The following is a 23172-nucleotide window of genomic DNA, read 5'->3' as shown; positions in this document are numbered from 1 at the left end:
GATTTTATTTAATTCTCCAAATCATCTTCATCTCATATTTACATATGATTTATTCTCCAGAATAAATGTATAATTTAAAGGTAACTTATCTTTGGGTTCCAATATTTTCCCAAATCATTCATTTTTAAACATCTTTATTCAGATATAATCCATATGCCATGTAATACACCCAATTACAGTGTAAAATTCTATGTCTTTTAGTCTATTCGCAGGCATGTGCAAACATTGCCACGATATTTTCACTCCTCCCGACCTTCTTATTCCCTCGTACAAAACCCTCCATATCCACTAGCAGTCATTCTCTGTTTCTCTCCAACATCCCAGTCTATGCAACTACTAATTTACTTTCTGTCTCTGCAGAGGTTCCTATTCAGGAGATTTCATCAGTGGAATCATATAATGTGTGGTCTTTTTAATCTGGCCTCTCACTTACCATGATATTTTCAAGGTTCGTCCATCTTGTAGCATATATCAGTATTTTATTCCTTTTTATTGGTGAATAATATTTCATTGGATGTAAATAATAATGGATGTGCCACATTTTGTGGATCTGTTTAACAGCTGATAGACATTTGGGTTGTTTCTCCTTTTTGACTATTATAAATAATGCTTCCATGAAAATTCACGTGTAAGTTTTTCTATGGACACGTTTTAATTTTTCTTAGGTATATATACCTAGGAGTAAAATTGTGTAATCTTATGATAACAACAACTTTAAGATTTTGAGGAAAAAAAAAAAAAGATTTTGAGGAACTGCCATATTTTTTCCAAAATAGCTATACCATTTTATATTCCAAACAGCAATCAGGAGGGTTTTAATATCTCCACATCCTCACCAACATTTGTTATTATCTTTCTTTTAAAATTACAGCTATATTTGTCTGTGTGAAAAGGTATTTCATGATTGTGTTTCTCTACTGGCTAATGTTGCCAACTATTTTTTCATGATTTTATCGGCCATTCACACATATTTGCTGAAGAAATATCTATTTATAAGCTTCACCTATTATTTAATTGGGTTAAATTTCTTTTTATTCAGTTTTTTTGTTTTTTTGAGACGGAGTCTCGCTCTGTCGCCCAGGTGGAAGTGCAGTGGTGCAATCTCAGCTCACTGCAAGCTCTGCCTCCTGGGTTCATGCCATTCTCCTGCCTCAGCCTCCCGACTAGCTGGGACTACAGGCGCCTGCCACCATGCCTGGCTAATCTCTTTGTTTTTTTAGTAGAAATGGGGTTTTCATCGTGTTAGCCAGGATGGTCTCAATCTCCTGACCTCATGATCTGCCTGCCTCGGCCTCCCAAAGTGCTGGGATTACAGGCGTGAGCCACTGCGCCCAGCTTCTTATTCAGTTGTAAAAGCTGTTTAAATAATTTGAATACTAAACCCTTTTAAGATACATGATTTGCAATAATTTCTTCCATTCTGTGGGTTATCTACTCTTTCGTTCTCCCATGTTTTAAGAGTTTTACAGTTTTAGTTCTTACATCGAGGTCTACTTGGTACATTTTTATGTATGTGTGAGATAGAAGTCTAATTTCATTCATTTGCATGTGCATGTATATTCAGTTGTCTCAGAGACTATTTCTTCCCATTGGGTTGTCCTGGCACTCTTGTAAAATCCACTGACCATAAATGGTGAGGTATCTATCTGGAATTTCAATTTTATCCCACTGAGCTATCTGTTTAGTCTTAGGCCAGTTGTATACTGCTTTGCAGTAAGTTTGGAAATTGGGAGGTGTGAATCTATCCAATTTCTTCTTTTTAAAGATTGTTTTGGCTATTCTGCATCACTTAAATTTTCATATGAAATCAGCTTGTCAATTTCAGGAAAGAAGCCAGCTGGGATATTGATTGAAACTGTACTGAATCTGTATATTAATGTAGAGAACACTGGTATTTTATTTATATTAATTATTCAATCCATGACATGAAATATATCTCCATTTATTTATCCTTAATTTCTTTCCATGCTTTATAGTTTTCAGTGTGTTTTCCATTTCTTTTGTTAAATGTATTGCTATGTATGTTATTCTTTTTGATGCTACTGTAAATAAAATTCTTATTGATTTTATTTTCAGATGATTCATAGCTAATGTATAGAAATACAATTTATTTTGTATATTGTTCTTGTATTCCGCAATTTTGCTGAACTTGGTTTTAGTTTTAATAGTTTTAAGTAGATTCTTTGGGATTTTTTATATAAAAAAATCACGCCATCTCAAATACAGATAGTTTTATTTCCTTTCTAATTTGGATCTTTTTTTCTTTTTTAAAAATTTTTTCATTTTCTTGCCTAATCAGCCTGGCCTGAACCTCTAGTACAATGCTGAATAGAAGTAGTGAGAGTGGCCGGGCGCGGTGGCTCAAGCCTGTAATCCCAGCACTTTGGGAGGCCGAGGCGGGTGGATCACGAAGTCAGGAGATCGAGACCCTCCTGGCTAACACGGTGAAACCCTGTCTCTACTAAAAAAAAAAATACGACCGGGCGCGGTGGCTCAAGCCTGTAATCCCAGCACTTTGGGAGGCTGAGACGGGCGGATCACGAGGTCAGGAGATGGAGACCATCCTGGCTAACATGGTGAAACCCCGTTTCTACTAAAAAATACAAAAAACTAGCCGGGCGAGGTGGCGGGCGCCTGTAGTCCCAGCTACTCGGGAGGCTGAGGCAGGAGAATGGCAGGAACCCGGGAGGCAGAGCTTGCAGTGAGCTGAGATCCGGCCACTGCACTCCAGCCTGGGCGACAGAGGGAGACTCCGTCTAAAAAAAAAAAAAAAAAAAAAAAAAAAGTAGTGAGAGCATACATTCTTGTCTTGTTCGTGATCTTAGGAAAAAAACATTCAGTCTTTATAATCAAATATAATAATTTTAGCTATGAGTTTTCAAAAATGCCATTTGTTAGATTGAGGAAGTTATCTTCCATAATTACTTTCTTGAAAGTAAACAAAATTAATAAAAGGATGTTGGATTTTATCAAATGACTTTTCTGCATCAGTAGAGATTTTCATGTGTTTCTGTCCTTTATTTCTTATAGTGTATTATATTAATTGATTTTCAGCTGTTAAAACAACTTTCCATTTCTGGGATCATTTCCACTTTGTCTTGATGTATAGTCATTTTTATATGTGACTGGATTTGCTTTGGTAATATTCTGTTTAGGGTTTTCACATCTATCTGCTTAAATGATATTGGTCTATAGATTTAAAATATATATACTGACATATCTATGTCTGGCTTTGGTATTAGGGGAATACTGACCTTACAGAATAAGTTGAAAAATGCTTTCTCTTTTATGTTTTGGAAGAGTTTTGAATAATTAATACTTTTTGTTTAAATAGTTGATAGATTTTTAAATAGTCGATATATTCTGATAGTTGATAGCATCAATTGTTTGAAACCATCTGGACCTGGGCTTTGTGTGGTATTTTAATATTATTAAGACATTCCTCTTATTGTTACAGGCCTATTTTTTCTCCTCCTTCTTGAAAGAGAAGTAGTAGTTTGCATTAATTTTGTAGTTAGTGTCATCCTAGGAATTTGTCCATTTTATGTGTTACGTAATTTTTTTCAACATACAGTTGTTTATATTCCCTTGCAATCCATGTTATTTCTGTAAGGTTGGTAGTACTATCACTCTTCCCTATGTCCTTCTAGTAATCTGAATCATCTCTTTTATTCTTGGTCAGTTGTACTAAAGGTTTGCCAATTTTGTTAACAATTTTAAAGGACTGACTTTTGGTTTGGTTAATTTTTTCTGTCACTTTTGTATTATCCATTTGAGAAGTTTCTCCTGTTTTATTTATTTTTCCTGCTTTCTCCTTACATTAGATTTAGTTTGCTCTTCTTTTTTCAGTGTCTTACAGTGGCAGGTCAGGTTTTTTATTTGGGAACCATTTTCTTTTAAATATTGATGTTTACAGCTTTAAAATTCCCTCTAAACCCTGCTTTAGCTGTGTTACTATATGTTTTAGAAATGTGGTATTTTTGCTTTCATTTATCTCAAAGCCTTTTCTAATTTCCCTTTTGATTTTGGAGTGTCTAATTTCCACATATTTGTGATATTCTACAATTTCCTTGTGTTACTAATTTCATCCCATTGTGTTTAAAAAAGACCCTTCATATGATTTCAATCCTTTTAAATGTGTTGAGGCTTGATTTACAGGTAGCATGTTGTCTAACCTAGAATATGTTCCATGAACACTTGAGAAGAATATACATTCTGCTATTGTTAAGTGGCATGTTCTACAGATATGTGCTAGAATGATTGTGTTAGTTTTTTCAACTCTATTTTCTTGGTAATCTTCTGAGTAATTATTCTATCCTTTATTGAAAGTGAAGTATTGAATCCTCCAGCTTATTCCTGGTTTGTCTGTTTCTCTTTTCAGTTCTGTCAGGTATTCTTTATTTAATTTGGGGCTATATTATTAACTGCTTCTAAATTTGTAGTCGTTAAATCTTTTTGAGGGAATTAACTTTTTATTATAAAAGTTTCTCTATTTCTGGTAGCACCTTTTGTTTTAGAGTTTATTTTTTCTGATATTAACTATAGTCCCTTTGGCTCTCTAGGGTTACTCTTTGCATTGTACATGTTTTCCCTTCTTTTATTTTCAACTACATTACCCGTTTCAGTCTAAGCTGTATCTCCTCAGACAGCCTGGAGTTAGATTTCTTTTGTTATCTGACAGTATCTGTCTTTTGACTGGATTACTTAGCTGATGAATGTTTAATATTATTACTGATACAGTTGGATTTACATCTGCCACTTTCTTTTTCTTTTTCTATATGTTTCATTGTTTTTTTTCACTTTTGTTCTTGACTTATTTTGTATTGGTGGATATTTTGTAACATTTTAATTTCTTTCTTGATTTCACTATACTTTGGGGTAAAATATATGTGATATATAATTTGCCACTTAACCATTTACAATGTGAAATTCAGTAGCATTAATTAAATTCACAATGTTGTGCAATTATCACCTCTTTTGATTTCCAAAGTTTTTCATCACCCCAAAGATAAACTCTGTATTCATTAAGCAATAACTCTCCATTGCTTCCTCATCTCAGCTGCTGGTATCCTTGAATCTACTTTGTCTCTACAAATTTATCTATTGATATCTAGTAAACATGGAGTCATATAATATCTGCCTTCTTGTGTCTGGCTTATTTCACTTAGCACAATGTCTTCTAGGTTCATCAGTGTTGTATCATGTATCAGAACCTCATTCCTTTTAATGGCTGAACAATATACCAGTATATGTATACACTACATTTTTTTAAATCAATTCATGTGTTGATGGACACTTGTATTATTTCCACTATTGTGATTAGTGCTACTATGAACATTTGTATACAAGTATCTGCTTGAGTTCTTGTTTTCAATTGTTTTGGTTATATATGTAGAAGTGGAATTGCTGGGTTCGAAGGTAATTCTGTTTAACTATTTTGAGTTAACTCTAAATCAATTTCGACAGTGGCTGTGGCATTTACATTCCCACCAGTAACAAAAGAGAGTTCCAATTTCTCTATGTTCTTGCCCAGACTTGTTATTTTCTGTTTTTTTTTTTTTTTTTATATAGTCAATCTAGTAGGTTTGAAGAGGCAGCTCATTATACTTTTGGTTTGCATTTCCTTAATAACTAAAGACGTTGAGTATCATCCTTCCATGTGATTACTGACTCTCTGTATATCTTTTTGGAGAAATGTCTCATCAAGTCCTTTGTCCAATTAGACTGTTTTTCTTTTTGTTGTTAAGCTGTGGAAGTTATTAACATATTCTAGATCAGATATATAATTTGCAAATATTTTATCACATTCTGTGGGTTGTCTTTTTACTCTCTTGATAGTGCTCTTTGATACACAGAAGTTGTTAATTTTGATAAAGTCCAAATAATCTATTTTTGTTGTTGTTGTTGCCTGTGCTTTTGGTGTAATCTTTAAAAAACCACTACCAAATCCAAGATCATGAAGATCTGCCTATATATCTTCTCCCAAAAATTTTTATAGTTTTAGCTTTTAGATTTAAAACTTTGATTCATTTTGAGTTAATTTTGGTAAGGGTCTAACTTCAATCTTTGCAAGTGAACACCCACTTTTCCTATGTTTATGTTAAATAGACTGTTATTTTCCTATTGAGTGATCTTGACAAAGACTGTTATACATCAATTGACTGTATGTATGAAGGTTTATTTCTGGCCTCTTGGTTCTATTCCATTGATTTACAGGTTTATCCTCATTCAGTGCCACACTGTTTTGAATAATGTAGTTTATAGTGAGTGTTGAAGTCAAGAAGGGTGAATTCTCCAACTTTGTTCTTTTGTAAAATTGTTTTGCCTATTCTGGGCTTTTTCAAATTTTATATAAATATTGGGATGGCCTTTTCCATTTGTACAAAAGTGCTCTGGGGATTTTGATAAGAATTAGATTAAATCTGCATATTGCTTTGGGTTGTATTGTCATTTTAATAATATTAAGTCTTCCAATTGATGAATATGGAATGTCTTTCCATCTATTTATGTATGTCTTTCATCTCTTTCAACAACGTTTTATAGTTTTCAGTGTCCAAGTCTTTTCACTTTTTTGGTTAAGTTTATTTCTAAGTTTTTTACTCTTTTTGATGATATTGCAAATGAATTGTTTCCTTAATCTCATTTTCAGATTTTTCATTGCTAGTGTAGAGAAATACAACCAAATTTTTGGTGTTAATTTTCTATCCTGCAACTTTGCTGTATTTATTTTTTCTTAACAGTTTTTATTTTCTGAAGAGTTTTCTACATATAAGACAATGTAATCTGAGAGAGAGAGATAGCCCTTCTATTCAAATTTGGATGCCTTTTATTTCTTCTTCTTGCTTAATGACTTTAGCTGGAACTTCCAGTACTATGACAAATATAGGTGGTAAAACTGGGCATACCTGTCATGTTTCTTATTTTAGGGAAGAAGCTTTCACCATTGAGTATGATGTTAGTTGTAGGCTTTTCATATATAGCCTTTATCATATTGAGAAAGTTCCCTTCTATTCCTAGTTTATTGAGTTTTTTTTTTTCAATCATGAAAGGTTACTGGAGTTTGCGAAATTTTTTTCAGCAACAATTAAGATAATCATGTTTCTTTTCCCCCTCATTCTATTAATCTTGTGTAATATGTTGACTGATTTTCATTTGTTGAACCACTCCTGAAATCTTGGGATAAATCCTGCTAGGTTTTGGTATATAAGCCTTTTAATATACTTCATGACAATGTTTTGTTTTATTTTCTTTAGTGATTGCTCTAAGCTTGCATTATACATATCTTATCAATAATCTGCTTTGGGTTTACACTAACTTAATACAAGTGAGATTTAGAAAAGTTATTTCTACATAGCTCTATTTATTCTCTTTTGGAACTATTTTTATGCATACCAAACCCATTATTATTTTACATAATTTATTCTCTTTTTAAAAAATCTGAGAAAAGAAAAAAAGAGCAAGTAAGTATTTATAGACTGTCTATAAACGCTCTTATTTACCATTTCTGGTTCTCTTTCTTTGTTCCTCTGACTCATGTTACCATTTGGTGTCATTCCTTATTTCAGTACAGTCTTGCTCCCATCTGTCTCCTCTGTGCTGTTTTTTGTAATATATTTCTATAGGCCCGACAATGAAAATATATAAATTATATATTTGTATATTCTCTATTATAGTTTTATACATTGGTTTTTAGAATAGTTAAGCACTGAAAACGATAAGAAATATGACATTATACTTTCTTTTATAATTACTTGTACACTTACCTTTATTAGTGCTATTTGTTTTTTGTGTGTAGATTCAGATTACTGTCTGGTTCCTTCAGCCTGAAGGAATGTTCTTTGTTATTTCTTCTAATGCAGGCTGATAGCAGTGAATTCTCTGCTTGTTGTAAGTAGGAATATATTTTACTATCTTTTCAAATTTTTAGTTTTTATGAATACCTAATAGTTGTACGTATTTATGGGGTAGAGGTAATATTTTGATACAAGCAAACAATGTGTAATGATCAAATCAGGGTAACTGAGATATCCATCACCTTAAACATTTATCATTTCTTTTTGTTAGGAACATTCCAGTTCCACTCTTCTAGTTATTTTGAAATATACAATATATTATTGTTAACTATAGTCATCCTGTGCTACTGAACATGAAAGATGGTTTTGCTGAGTGTAAGTTTCTTGATGACAATGGTTTTCTTTTATCTCTTTGAATATGTTATCTCACTGTCCTGTGGCCTCCATTCTTTCAGATTAGAAGTTCGTTGCTGATCCTGGTGTTTCCTTGTATATATGATTTTTCTCCTACTGCTTTTAAAATTTCCTTCTTGACTTTGGCTTTCAAAGTTTTTAATAAGATGTGTCTGGATATAAACTTCTTTGTGTCATCTGTATTTTACTAAGCTTCTGTATCTTAGATTCATGATTTTTATTAATTTGGGATGTTTTCAACCATTATTTTTCAAATATTTTTTTGGATCCTTTGTCTCTCTCCTGGTATTTTCAATTACGTATATGTTGGTGTGCTTAATTACGTCTGATATTTCTCTGATGCTGTTTTTTTTTCATTATTATTTCTCTATATTCTTCAGGATACATAATCTCTATTAATCTTGCTTCAAGTTTGCTGATTCTTTTTTCTTTTCTCTGTTAAATATCCCTGGTTTAACTCATTACTCTCTTGGAGTTATCAACATTCTCTTAATTGCTTACTACCAATATCGTCATATGACTATGCTTAAACTTATCCATGCTCTGTTCCAAATAGAAATCAGTTCACTTGGGGAGGGCTACCAAGCTGTGTATTTTCATGGCCTCCCTCTACCTCTTGGTTAAATCTGCCTCACTGCTCTGAAGCTGAAGGCAGTTAGAGTGGCCTGCTCCTTTGTAGTAAAATCCTTGCTTACAAGTAGGGCACAGGGTGGGAAAGGTACTTCTTGCCTTGCCTCTCCTGGTGTAGAAACAGTTCCTTACAAGCAAGCTGGAGTGACGGCAATTGGGACACAGTATTTTCCAGCTGCTACACCTGAAGACCTTATGTCCTGGAATGAGGAGTTGGTTTAGGAAGGAAGCCCCAGACTTCTCAGCTGTTTCTGCGTGGACAGAGCTTCTGTCCCACAAAACTGGGGATGATAAGAAATGCTGGCACCCAATCTTGGGGTAGTGCAGTATCTCTGGAGTAGGACCTGGGTAGAGAGGAAACCTTTGGCTTCTTGGCTACGTCCATACAGACTGGAGCTTCTGTCATACTGAGCTAGGGATGGGGAGGTGCAGGGAGAGGGTCTTGGCTTAAATGCCTCAAACTCTCACTGTTATTACTGATGGATAAATGTTTCTTCATTTGATTTCCTTAGGACATTTTCTAGAGACTTTCAATAGTTGTTTTTTAAAATAATAATTTTTACCAGTTATGCCTGTTTCGTATGAGAGAGGGTTTACAGAGCTCCTTACGTGGCCAGCCTGGAAATGCCAGAGTACCATGTTTTTTACTTGAATTTTACCTCGTCTTTAAAAATCTATTTGCTTTGTAGGAAGCATGAAACAGAGCTCCTGCAGTAGCTAGAGAAAAGGTGATTTGAAGATCAACCCTCCGTCAAGGTGAGAATTTAGAAATGTTCTTTTATGCCAAAGATGTTTCTCAGATTTACTGTTTGGATATAAAGGCTAATCCAAAGTGGTGTCTACAGTATTCTGAGAGAGAAAAGTTGAAGGGCTTTCAGCTTCTCTTAAAACACTTTATGAAAGGTTGACATTTTCATTTTATATCAAGTTAATTCCAAAAATGTTTGTAGTATACACATACACACACACATACGCACACACCCCAAATATACCTGTAAATAAAAAGATGATGTTGGGAGACGATCATTGTCTTGGAATACTACTCCACTCTTTCCATTTCCATAAAATATAAAGAATTTACTGAAAATCCAGATCATTCTTATTAGATTAAGTAATCTAACTATAACAAATGCCCCAGCCACTGGAGGACCATTTTCCATTTACTTACAATACAATGTCTATGCTTAAAATAATTTTGGGTTATAAAATAACATTCAAATTTCACTTAGCAAATGTGGATTGGGAATGCTTTAGAAATCAGCACTTGTGCTCATGAAGGAGTGGTTACTCCTGATGTTGGCTTTCAGATACAAAAAGGGCTCTGTATTTGCACCAGAGCTATGCGATCTGTTAGCACAGAGATCTTCAGGACTAAGAAAAGACATATGCAAGACCTTTTGAAAATTTAAATGACTTCTAGATAATGAATTCTCAAAATTCTTTTGAAAGTCACACAATTTTATAGTGATTAAAGCTTGTTTTGCTGCTAAAATAGTATGTGTAACAGCCCAGAGACACTTAAAAACACAATTATATTTTACCTCTTATAACTCAATATTCTAATAGGTCATAAAAGTATTATACATATATTAAATAAGTCAGTGCAGGGTACTTAATATTAAAATCAGTCCCTTTTTTCTTTTCTTTTCTTTTTTCCAACATGGAGTCTCACGCTGTCGCCCAGGATGGAGTGCAGTGGTGCAATCTCGGCTCACTGCAACCTCTGCCTCCTGGGTTCAAGCAATTCTCCTGCCTCAGCCTCTCGAGTAGCTGGGATGCCCAGCTAATATATGTATTTTTAGTAGAGATGGGGTTTTACCATGTTGGCCAGGCTGGTCTTGAATTCCTGACCTCATGATCCGCCTGCCTCGGCCTCCCAAAGTGTTGGGATTACAGGCGTGAGCCACCACGCCCAGCCCTTTTCTTCTTTTCAAAAGATGACTGTACCTGAGAAGCAGCTGTGTGATGCCTCACTACACTCCTCTAAGAAGAGTCAGACATCACAAAGTGTCTGCGTGATCCTGTTAATGACATGTCAATATTTAGTTAAATATGATTTCCCCTCCTAGTTAATATGCTTGTTTTATAAAAAAAAAAAACATTTCTATAAAGGCCTTCTGAATCACTTCAAGTCACTGTCAGAAGGAACAATGGGTGAGAGGATTGCTCAGGCCTAGGAGTTCAAGTCCAGCCTGGGCAACAGAGAGGCTTGAATAGCAAGAAGTTGTCTCTAAAATTAAAACAAAATAACAATGATGCTTTACTGATGTCAAAATTAGAACAGTACAAGGACAGAGTTTTGAAAACCAAATTATTTTGAGAGGATTAGCACTGAACAGATACTAGGGGTAACCCGGAGATCTTCTAAGAAAGAAATCCAGAGAGGACTGATAGCCTTAAGTTTTCCAAAACAGTCATACCCCTTCTAAATTCCATAGAGGAATTTGGTACAGAAATTATTCCATTTCAAATAATTCAATCTTATCCTTTCTGTATAATATCAAATGCCATAAGCGTTCTTCATATTATTTAAGTGTCATGTACTTTCCCTATAACCTGCTCCTTGGTCACACTTACCATTGGAGCAGAACGGCCCATCATATGCTGAGAAGGCACAGTCACAGGCGACCCCTCTGCGTTTCTCTCTGCATCTCCCTCCATTGCGACACAAGTGTCCATAGGTGCTGCAGTGTCCTGCACACCCAGGCTCCACTCCTGGCGTCACTGTGGCTCTTTCTTCCAGATCCAGGGCCACCCCGTTCAACTGCAGAGACCGAATGCATCCTAGAAAGCCTCTCTGTCTGGTGGCCGTTCCACCTGCAATGGAAACACTGCAAATAGAAATGTGTTCCTTGGTATTTTATTCAGGATTTTATGTCCATGTCAAACTCAGGCCTTAAGGAGAGTGGCAATAATCACAATGTGTCCAGAAATTTTGTGAACATACGCAATTTTGAAAATAAAACTGTTGTGAGACATCACGAAGCTTTAAATGACACTGAATAAAACATGAGAAAATCAAGTTCTTGGTTTGACCCCTCCGTGTATTCCTCCTAGTTTGACGGTTTCATGTCCTTTGAAAAAGCCTCACTGCACCTTGATAGAAGAGCTAACCACGCTTGAAGCTAGGTTTTAGGAAGTCATGGTATAACAATAACACCCCCATCCACATCCACATCCATACATGAGTTCATTGTGTAGCATTTAGTACCTGGAAGTTGTATCTACCCTCCCCTGTAAATTAGGTTGTATGATAATTTGTGATTTAGTCCAGTTTTAATTAGATTGCATCCTTATTTGCTTTAAAATGCATAAGAAATGAACAAGTGAGAGCTTTAATCTGTGTTAGAATAGTTTCAAAAGCAATATAGCCAAATATATTTTTCCCAAGGGGAACAATAAACAACAGTGATAAAACAGTACTTAAGCAAACTAAAGGAAAGCCTTCCAGAGCTATCACCTTTAAATAAATGGAGTGCAAGAACAGAGGAGCAAGACCGGGTTATAAATAAGGAGCCTGTGATGAGAGAGCTCCAGAGGTGAGCACAGCAGTGAGGAAACCAGGAGTGGGCTCCTGGAAGCCTGGCCCCAGGGGGCTGCGTGGTGCTGCTTCCGCTCAGCGGGTATCCTGCGATCTGGTTTTGAGTGGACCCTGGAGGACTTCTGTCCCAATTACAAGCTCTGTAACTACACCGAGAAGTGAAACTGAAGAAATAGATAAAAATGTCTAATGATCACACTAATAGTGTTGACAAAACATAGCTGTCACATATGCCAATCCTCTATAATATGAATGGTTCCAGTTTGGGGGTCGGCTATCCTGGGATCCCTCTCATTAGCTGGTTACTCCGCCTCTCTGAGGCTTGGCTATCTCATCTGTAAACAGGTGACAATACCTAAACACTGACACCTAAACATTGAGATACTGCAGGGCCAGGTGGCTCACACCTGTAATCCTAGCACTTTGGGAGGCGGAGCGGGTGGATCACGAGGTCAAGAGATCGTGACCAGCTGGGCCAACATGGTGAAACCGTGTCTCTACTAAAAATACAAAAATTAGCCAGGCGTGGTGGCGCCTGAGCCTGTAATCCTAACTACTCAGGAGGCTGAGGCAGGAGAATCGCTTGAACCCGAGAGGCGGAGGTTTCAGTGAGCTGAGATCGCGTCACTGCACTCCAGCCTGGGCGACACAGCGAGACTGTCTGAAAACAAAAACAAAACCAAGAAATGTCAAATAAGAAGTACACAGCAAGCTCCTGGAACCTACCAGGTTATCAGCAAATAGTACCAACAGCAGTAGTAGTTGTTGTTGGCAACTGTTGCTCTCAGTGCGTTACAGTTCTTATTTTCTTTCGGACCTTCTCTGGACTTACACTAAATTCAGTTATAAACCGCCAGCACTCACCAATGAAGAGCTGGCTGTTGAGCTGCAAACGGACGTGCCCATGAGCAGGGGCAGGCTGCATCTTCCGAGGAAGCTGATCGACTTGAAGAGACGCTCCTTTCACATTTCTCTCTGCCCTCACGTGGTGCCACCGATTGTCATTAAAGGGAGTGGGTGACTGCACCGTGACCTCACAAGGTCCATTCCCCACATCAAAGGAAAAGGTCACTTCTGTGGGAGCTAGAAATATTAGATATGAATATTGCTCAAGCGAATTCACAGGGAAGAAAACTGAGCCTTGTGCAGACACAGGAAAACATGAAGACGTGCTCAGGATGGAAGGAGACAATGACAGCGATGCAGAAAACCGTGAGTGTGAGTTGGGGAAGGGGCGGGGGGCAGAATAAATCTGTATCCTGGAGGAAAAAATAAAACAGAGCGGATTTTAACATATTTATCCTCAGAGTTCCCAATTCACCTTGGTAAGTCCTAAATAGCAGAGCTATGTACCCATAGCTGGAATCCCCACAGCTATGTACCCATAGCTAGAATACCAAATAGTATTTGTTTTTGAGGATTCAGTAATTTTATGTACAAACGGCTCAAAGTCTCATCTAATTCTATAACCACTGAATGTGAATTCTGACAGTCATAAATTCAGCTTTGGGTACATGAAAAACAGTATGTCTGGTCAAATATTTTTGGAATTCAGTGAACAACGTGACGAGTTTGGTTTAAAGCTCTGCTCTGCTGTCCTGTACTCTAGGGAAGGCGTGACATTTTAAAGGATTATTATGTGCTTCATGCTTCATTGTTTTATTTTCTTTTAACAGTGATTACTGGCTGGGTGTGGCAGTTCACACCCAGCACTTTGGAAACCCGAGGCAGGCAGATCACTTGAGACCAGGAGTTGAAGACCAGCCTGGTCAACGTGGCAAAACCACATCTCTACCAAAAATACAAAAATTAGCTGGGCGTGGTGGTGCATGCCTATAGTCCCAGCTACTCAGGAGACTGAGGCAGGAGAATTGCTTGAACCTAGGAGGCTGAGGTTGCAGTGAGCCAAGATAGTACCACTGTGCTCCAGCCTGGGGGACACAGCAAAACCCTCTCTCTCTCCCTCTCTCAAAAACAAAAACAAACAAAAAAACACCTAAAATCATAGCAGTTTAGTGTTTTATAAGGAAATACAAAGTAAGAATGAAATAACTAACATTTTGTTGAGTTGAAGCTTTTATTGCTAAATAATGGGTACCCTGTGACTTGCCCAGAGCGGGCAACTTACCCCGCAGCTCAATCCTGATGAAGTCTGTGATTCCCAGGTTCTCCATGAACACCCCGGAGGAAACTGTGGTCTTAAAAAAGAAACACACGTCAGCAGTGAGTTCTCCGTGGAAAGCAGGGAAATGAAGGTATGAAGTCTCAGTGTTGAAGGAAGCTGAATTCCAAAATGACTCTGTTTGCAATAGAGAAAACGACAAAAGGAAAAAAGTCATGAAACAAAAATAACAGTGACATTTGATACTTACAGGATTATGATTGCTAAATACATTAATAATCTATATGAGCCTTCACTGGGGGTTCTGAGCATCCGTGTCATATACTGATGATATCAAGAGCTAAATGGTGATTATGTTGAGGATTAGAATTCTGTGTTCAGAGAAGGCCAAGCAAAAGCCAGGCAAAAGCAATGAGGCCAGTTAAGAGATCATGCAGCAACACAATGGGGACAGGGTCAAGTTCAGAACCACCTCAAAGGTATGGCCAACAGAACTTACTGAAGAACTGGATAAGATGTCAGAGGAAGGGTGGAGTCTGAGGTGACTTCGGCGTTTTCGGTCTAACTGGGAGGGGAAATAATTCTGAAGAAGCAGGTTTGAGCAGCAGCTCAGTTTGGGACATGTTAAACTGAGATCTCTATTAGGCATCCAAGGAGGTAGTTGGATAAATGACTCCAGAAACCAGAACACAGACTCTTGCTTTCTGTCCTTCTTACACACACACACACACACACACACACACACACACACACACACACACACACACACACCTGTCTTAATTCCTTTCATGGCAAGAACAACCAAGAACACAAAGAAGCTTATTTGTTCCCTTCTGTCCAAAACCCAGCCCAGGACTGCACATCACACGGGTTCCTCGGGCCTCTTTCGTGTCCTTCGTTCTGGAGCAGTGTGCCCGTCTTTTCTTACCTTTTGTGTTCTTTTGACTTTTTGGTATTTTTCAGTTGATTTGCAGAATGTTCCTCCACTTGGATTTATCTGACACACTCATGACTGGATTCATGTTGTGCATTTTTGCCAAAACTACTGCAGGAGGGCCGCTGTGTTCTCCTCTGTGTGTCGCGGCAGCAGCCAGCAACGCTTACCAGCCCCATCACCGGTCCTGTTCGTTTCAACTGCCTTGTAAAGTGGCATTTGTCGAGTTTCTCCAACATGAAGTTATTATTTTTCTCTTTGTAATTCATATATTTTTGACACTTTATAAGGTTACAGAAATACAACTTTACCCAGTTTAGAATTTTTTCACCCAATGGTTTTATAATATATTGATGGCTCCTGACTGAAATTTTATTCTGATGGCTGCCAGTGGTGATTTTCTAAGCTCCGTCATTCCTTCCACATTAATTGGTTGACATGCCTCTATTAGAAATAGCTTTTCTCGGCCAGGTATGGTGTCTCACACCTGTAATCCCAGCACCTTGGGAGGCCAAGGCGGGCGGATCACAAGGTCAGGAGATCGAGACCATCCTGGCTAACACAGTGAAATCCCATCTCTACTAAAAATACAAAAAATTAGCTGGGCATGGTGGCGGGCGCCTGTAGTCCCAGCTACTCGGGAGGCTGAGACAGGAGAATGGCGTGAACCCGGGAGGCAGAGCTTGCAGTGAGTCCAGATCATATCACTGCACTCCAGCCTGGGTGACAGAGCGAGACTCCATCTCAAAAACAAAAACAAAACAAACAAGAAATAGCTCTTCTCTTATCTTTTACTAATTTATTTGTGTATTTACCTATTTGTTTATTCACATCACTCTTGGATTCCTATTGTATTCAATGGTTTATAATCTGTAACTTATTTTGATGCTTAAATTGTCTGAAATGTGGCAGCTGCTTTAAGCTGACACCCATGTCTTTTTGAGCTTTTTTTTCCCTTTTGTCATAACAAAATGATCCGGGCTCATCTTAAATTTTCTCTGCCACATTTCTGGAATCAGCCATTTCTTCAAGGAGTTGTAGTTTCTTTTTTTAGCAGAGAATGATAGAAAATGGTGTTTAGAAGCCCAGATCTGCAGGCTAGATATTTACTAGGGTGTCATTGCTTCTAGCCCTCTCAGTAGTTAGCTAGGAAATATGTGTACTTGTATCACACACACACACACACACACACACACACTCTTCTATGTGTATTCTATAGCAGTCAACTAGGAAATATGTGTGTTTGTATATATCTCTCTCTCTCACACACACACACTCTCTCTTCTATGTGTATTCTATAGTTATCTATTATGTATATTAAAATCCATGAGTTCATGTGGATACCTCCATTTTTAACCCAGCACTACAGGTTCATTAGTCTTCCTCCTTCCCACATGTATAACTCTTTCCTCAGTGAGAAGGTCAGCTCCCACTCTCCTCACTGTATTTACATCTTTGCTCATTCCCCGGTGTGGAACCAAGCTTCTAACCCAGTGGTCATTTCCTTGACCCCATCCCTGCAGATCCCCTAGTCCCAGCTGCCCCAAAAGAAGAGAAAAGAATCAATAAATGTTACATTAAAGAATAACAGAGATGAAGATAAGGAAAGGAAAAGAGAAAGGAAGAGGAAGCTACAAGTTTTACAGAAGGGAATATTTTATTTTTCTTTCTTTCTTCATTAATTAATTTATTTATTTATTTTAGAGATGAGGTCTCGCTTTGTCACCCAGGCTGGAGTGCAGTGGCATGATCATAGCTCACTGCCACCTCATGTTCCTGAGCTCAAGAGATCATCTCACCTAAGCCTTCCTAGTTGCTGGGACTACAGGCCACCATGCCCAGCTAATTTTTAGTTTGTTTTTTTTTTATAAGAGAGGGGGTCTCACCATCTTGTCCAGGCTTGTCTTGAACTCCTAGGCTCAAGCAATCCTCCCACCTCAGCCTCCCAAAGTGAGAAGGGAATATTTCAAATATCACACTCGCTCTTCTCCATACTTTCAGAAGTCTTGCTGAAGGTAGGATATATACTGAGTGTGAATGACACATATCCTGAACAGTCTCACAAATACAGCCACAGTTGGAAAGAAATGAAGGGCTGAGGTAGATTTCCAGAGAGAAAATAATTTAGAAAATGTTTTTAGAAGTACAGAGTACCAACAAGCCAGTGTTTGATGTCAGAGTATCAATAGGCAGGGGAAAAAGCTACAAATTTCCAGGGGTTATTACTGAACTGTGGGAGGCATCTGAAGCCTATGGATATGCCCTCCATGCTGCAGTGTGATGTCTGGCACAGGATATTTAATAATTCTTGAAGATAAAACAGCACAGACAATGGCCAGTAAATCAGATACAACTCAACAGATCCCTCCCTCACCAACTTGAGCTCTTAGATTATGGGAAAAAATATTGATAGGATGACCAACTCTAGTCCTGCTATTACAGTTCAGAAGGGACAAGAAGTATGTGCCTGATTGTGAAGAGATGAATGTTGAGAAGAATTCGACTCTATTCCATATAAATGAATTAAATATCTGGACAGACCTGCTAGACAGGTAGTGCAGACTTACACTACAAGTATAAACAATGTTTAAAAAAGCACAGAAACAGTATAAACATACTAAGAAAGAAAGAAAGAGAAAGAAAGAAAGGAAAGAAAGAAAAGAAAAGAAAAGAAAGAAGGAAAGAGAAGAGAGAGGGAGGGAGTGAGGAAGGAAGGAAGGAAGGGAGGGAGGGAGGGAGGCAGGGAGGGAGTGAGCGAGGGAGGGAGGGAGGGAGGGAAAAAGCCAGACTGAATGGGAGGAAGGGATGGAAAGAGGGAGGGAGGGAGGGAAAGTAGGAGGGAGGGAGGGAGGAAGGAAGGAAGGAGCCATCTGAATGGGAGGGAGGAAGGAAATTAAGAGAGAACACAAGCAAAGAAAATTTCATAAGAGTTTCATAGTACGGGAATAATATAAAACCAATTCAGTAAAATAAGAGCTAAAATATGAGATAATTTAAAATAAAAGATGATTTTAAGGAAAAAAATCAAAGACCCAAACAAAATCACAGAGGTAACAGATAAATCGGAAATATCTAGAAATGGAGAACACAGCTGATAACAAATTACTGACATTGGGAAAAAGCTTAGGATAATCACATTGAATGCATAGGAGAAGGACAAAGAGATTAAAGCCATTGGAAGAAACAGAAAAAATGTATGCGGAGGGCAGGCGGGCAAAGAAAACGAGTCAACAGTCCCAGATGCAGAGAATCCAAGAAATGAAACAAAGTATTCAAAGCATAATAAAAACCATTTTCTCTTAAAAGAGAACAGAATGTTTTGGTCAAAATAACCATATTTCATGTTAGAAAAAATTAACAGAATAATTAACAGTAAGGCATATTCCGGATAAGTTTTTGACACTGAAGGATAACATATCTGTCAAGAGTTGGGAAGCGTCTGAAATTTCACCCTACTAGCTTGCCACAGATTAATGGATGCTCATAGAAAACACAAAATTTCTGGGTCAGAGTTAAAGAATTTCATTGCTCACAGCACAGTATGCAGCATGAGCATCAGAATATCTGCACTGGTTCCCCTTGTCTCCAAATTTCACAGGATGACATGATCCATTGGCCCAGGTGGATGCTACACACACACAGTGGGTAGGTCTGCTTCTCAGACGAGGAGCACCCAGACAAGGGTCCGGGACTCCCTGATTAAGCAGGAGACAAGCCAGTGCCCCTCCTCTCTGGGGAGTGAGTACGCATTGATAGTGATGCTGTGTTCTCTATGAACTACTTAGCTGCCTACATGACTGGCTACAGAAACTGCTTGGTATTAGGGGATGGAGACGCCACATTGTCTGGCACACTTGGCAGGAATGTACAGAGATGCTCAGGCTCCTTGTTGAACCACCTCTCTCAGCAGTAACCTCCACACATTGAGGTAGAACAGGAAATAAAAATACATTAAGTCGTAGACTTCTCCACGGCAATGTATGATGCTAGTAGATAAGAAACACTATTACGATTTTTCTCAGGGAAAGATTTTCCCTAGCTTAGTTGTGGTTCAAGTGCTGGGCAGTAGGTAGATCCTCACAGGCGCGAAAGAACCTTGAGCTTATAGCGCCACTGAGGTGGGGGAGGGAGGACTTGGCCATCTATGGAAGCCACCCATGAATGAAAATGCTGCAGGAAAGAGGTTAATACACACTCAGTGCCATGTGATGTAAAACAGTATTACAGAGGTCAGAAAACAGAGCATGTGATCCAATAATTTCCTACCACTACAGTTGGTCTGCAGAGTATAAGGGCAATGAATAAATATCCCTTAGCATTCAGAAAATACTTCATCTCATGATTGTTCTAGAATAAATACAATAAATTGATAATAAATCCAGCCAACCAAGTAATAAGTTAAAACAAAGATGACTGAGTCTCTATAAACTAATGCTTCAGTAAGGAAACACAGAGCTTCGGTACTGACTGTGCCTTTATGGTATGTGTGCTTTCCTGATATTCACCCCGGTCCTGCTACTGCCACTATTTTCTCTCTGGTCAGAATAAGGGCATCTGTCTACTCCTTTATAACAACAACAACAAAAATGTTATCATGAAAAGAAAGCTTTTTCTTGCCACTACTTACTATCTCCGCGGCAGAGCAGCGGCCCCAGTGTATAAGCTGCTTCAGAATGCGGTTGGCCTGCGTCCATCATCACAATCTGAGTGACTGGCAGGTGCTCCTTTTGGGAAAGTACTATTGTGTCACTGGCCCTAAAAAACAACAACCGAAACCCTTAAAATTATTCTGATTAACATACAGGCAAAATTAACTCTGATCTCTTATCACAATTTGAAACCAACATCATAGGGCTTAACAGAATATTTAACATTTTCAATATTTTGAGAGCACAGAGACTACCATGAGTCTAAATCAGGGATGGGCAAACATTTTGTGTAAAGGAACATACAGTAAGCTATCTTAGCTCAGCAGGCCATGCAGCTTCTCACAGCAACTACCTAACTCTGCCACCAAAGTGTGAAAGCAGCCACAGACACAGTTAGGCATAGCTGGATTGCAATAAAAATTTATGGACATGAAATCTGAATTTCATACAAGTTTTATATGCCATAAAATATTCTTCTTTTATTTTCAACCTTTTAAAATGTAAAGAAAATATTCTTAGCTCACTGCCATGCAAAAATAGACTAGTGGTCTGGCTTTCACCCAAAGCAAGAGGTTATCACTTCCTGACCCGTTTGCCAATTCCTGATCTAAATGATTACAGAGAAGAAAGGGGACAAATCAAGAAGGGTGGTCATTTTGTAAGCATGGGATAATATTATATTAATATTTTCAAGATCATTAAGCATATAACTTCCCTTGTAAAATTGTCTTAGAATAATATCTAAATGATTATTCATTACAAATAAAAATAGTAACACTGGATTTAGATATTCATTGTGCAGAATATTAATTTATCACTTTTTTAAAGTCCTTTTATGATTGCTGGGTATTTCTTTCCTTGTTAACTTTGTAAATGGAAAATGAATCCCACAGATTCCAAACCAAATACATACAATACCCTTATAAGTAATACACAGACTAACGAGTGTGAAAGTGGTCTGTGAAACGCTGCACCCAGTAGTTCAGGCAACAAACACAGGCTGGGCGCAGTGGCTCACGCCTGTAATCCCAATACTTTGGGAGACTGAGGTGGGCAGACTGCTTGAGCTCTGGAGTCCGAAACCAGCCTGGGCAACACAGTGAGGCCCCATCTCTACAAAAAAATACAAAAATTAGCTGCGTGTGATGGTGCACACCTGTAGTCCCAGCTACAAGGGAGGCTGAGGTGGGAGGATCTCTTGAGCCTGGGAGGTAGAGGCTGTAGTGAGCCATGTTTGCACCACTGCATTCCAGCCTGGATGACAAAGTGAGACCCTGTCTCAAAAAATACAAAAAAAACCAAATAACAAAAAACCCCAAACACTTAAAGCTTTTACTTTTTGTTGAACAGGCATCTTCCTGGGAATTGAGGACACAAAGTAAAAAATATAGTCTCTGCCTTCTGAAAGCACACAGCCTATTGAATACCATGAGTATTAATTATGTGACTGGGAAAATAAATGCCCATGTCTGGGTCCAATACAAAGAGACCTGCAGGATCCCCCAGGAGAACCTGGGGGTCCTGGTCTTAGCTATGCCACTAAATTTGTCTCTGGCCAAAATAAAGACATTGGTCTACTCTTTTGCAAAAGTATTTTATTATATATATGTATATAAATGTATATGTAATAAATACTTGGCCAATAATAAATACTGCATATATGCATATATAATAAAATGCTTATATTTATATACTTTTGGTTATATTTTATTACATATGTCTCAACTGCATGTATATTCTGATTTACAGACAAAACACTCTTAGTCCAGTTACTCATTACGATATAGAAACTACAGAATCTAGTAAATACTGTATTTTTTAAATTGCCCAGTTCCCAAACCTTCTTTTCTATGCATTTGTGGCAAAAGATCACAATAACTGATATTTCATCATTGCAACACTTTTGTATTTTCAAAATAAGGCTTTCTGAATTAAAAAAATTAAATTGGCATGTCAGAGTTGTACATATATTGGGGGCACGTGCGCTATTTCGATACCAGAATACAATGCATAATGATCAAATCAGGGTCACTGGGATGCCCATCACTTTGAGCATTTATCCTTTGTGGTGGGAACATTACAGTCCTCCTCTAGCTATTTTGAAATATCCAGTAAATTACGGTTAACTATAATTTCCCTAGTTCTATCAAATACTAGAACTTCTTTTATTTAACTGGACTTTTGTGCCCATTAATCAACTTCTTTTATAAAAGACTTTAGGTATCAAAGTTTCAAATTGGAAAAGATAAAACTAAAATAAAATGGCTATATTATTTAAGATTATTCCCTGAAAAAATCCACTTAATGGTAAAGAAAGCTTATTTCTAAAATTTGGACTAAAATCCCATTGCCTTACCTAGTTAAGATTCTGTTATTCATTTTATGCAAAGCACAGAATATGGATTATCTAGAGGCATCATCACTCAGCTTTAGAGTGGACTGATTGATGGTAGACAAGCTAGAAATATGTCTCCTGCTGAATGAGGTAGGTCTAGGAAATTTTTTATTAATGTGGTAGCCATTAAAATTACCATTTCAACTTCTGTGATCATCATTTTAGCAAGATAGTCTAGTAGAGAAAATGCGATTGTATTAGTTATTTATGGAGGATGCTTGAATTTTAAAAGATCTACTTTACATGAGCTGAAACTTTCATTCCATTTTAATACTGACTGTGCAAAACACTGAGAACGTGTAAGTGAAATCCACAGTGCATTTCAGTTTAATTAGGGCAGATACTATAATAAAGCCTTGTATTTTCAGTTGTTTTGGAAAGTTTGGTGTTTTCAGTCTGAGCATAAAGGTGGCCAGTGTTTTCACCAGTTTCTTATTGTTACAGGCAGATTCCCAACCTTTGGAGATCAAAATAGAATACTCAGGATTTGTCATAGTGATCAGACTTCCTCACAACTTCCTAATTAATAGGGACATCTCATTTTCTTCTTTTCTCCCTATTATTTTCTAAAGCTTATACTATAGTCTACACTTGGGAATAGTGCATTCATAGTACCATAATCTCTTGCAGCAGTATTAAAATTCAGTAAGAGAACTTTCAAAGACTTTTGCTTTTATTTTATATTTTATTAAAA

General features: G+C 37.6%; 1 protein-coding gene across 1 annotated transcript in view; it reads right to left on the bottom strand.

The window, feature by feature from the left end:
• The window catches only part of LOC108529275 (contactin-associated protein-like 3), a 219639-nt gene that overhangs the window by 12294 nt on the left and 184173 nt on the right, over positions 1-23172 (bottom strand). Inside the window, 4 exon segments of the mRNA XM_017871463.1 lie at positions 11415-11654; positions 13243-13461; positions 14507-14677; positions 20062-20189. Of these exon segments, the coding sequence (XP_017726952.1) occupies positions 11415-11654; positions 13243-13461; positions 14507-14677; positions 20062-20189 (758 nt within the window).

The sequence above is a fragment of the Rhinopithecus bieti genome, unplaced genomic scaffold, assembly GCF_001698545.2.
Source record: "Rhinopithecus bieti isolate Rb0 unplaced genomic scaffold, ASM169854v2 scaffold_6063, whole genome shotgun sequence".
NCBI classification, from domain to species: Eukaryota; Metazoa; Chordata; class Mammalia; order Primates; family Cercopithecidae; genus Rhinopithecus; species Rhinopithecus bieti.
This window is presented reverse-complemented; position numbering and strand designations above follow the sequence as displayed.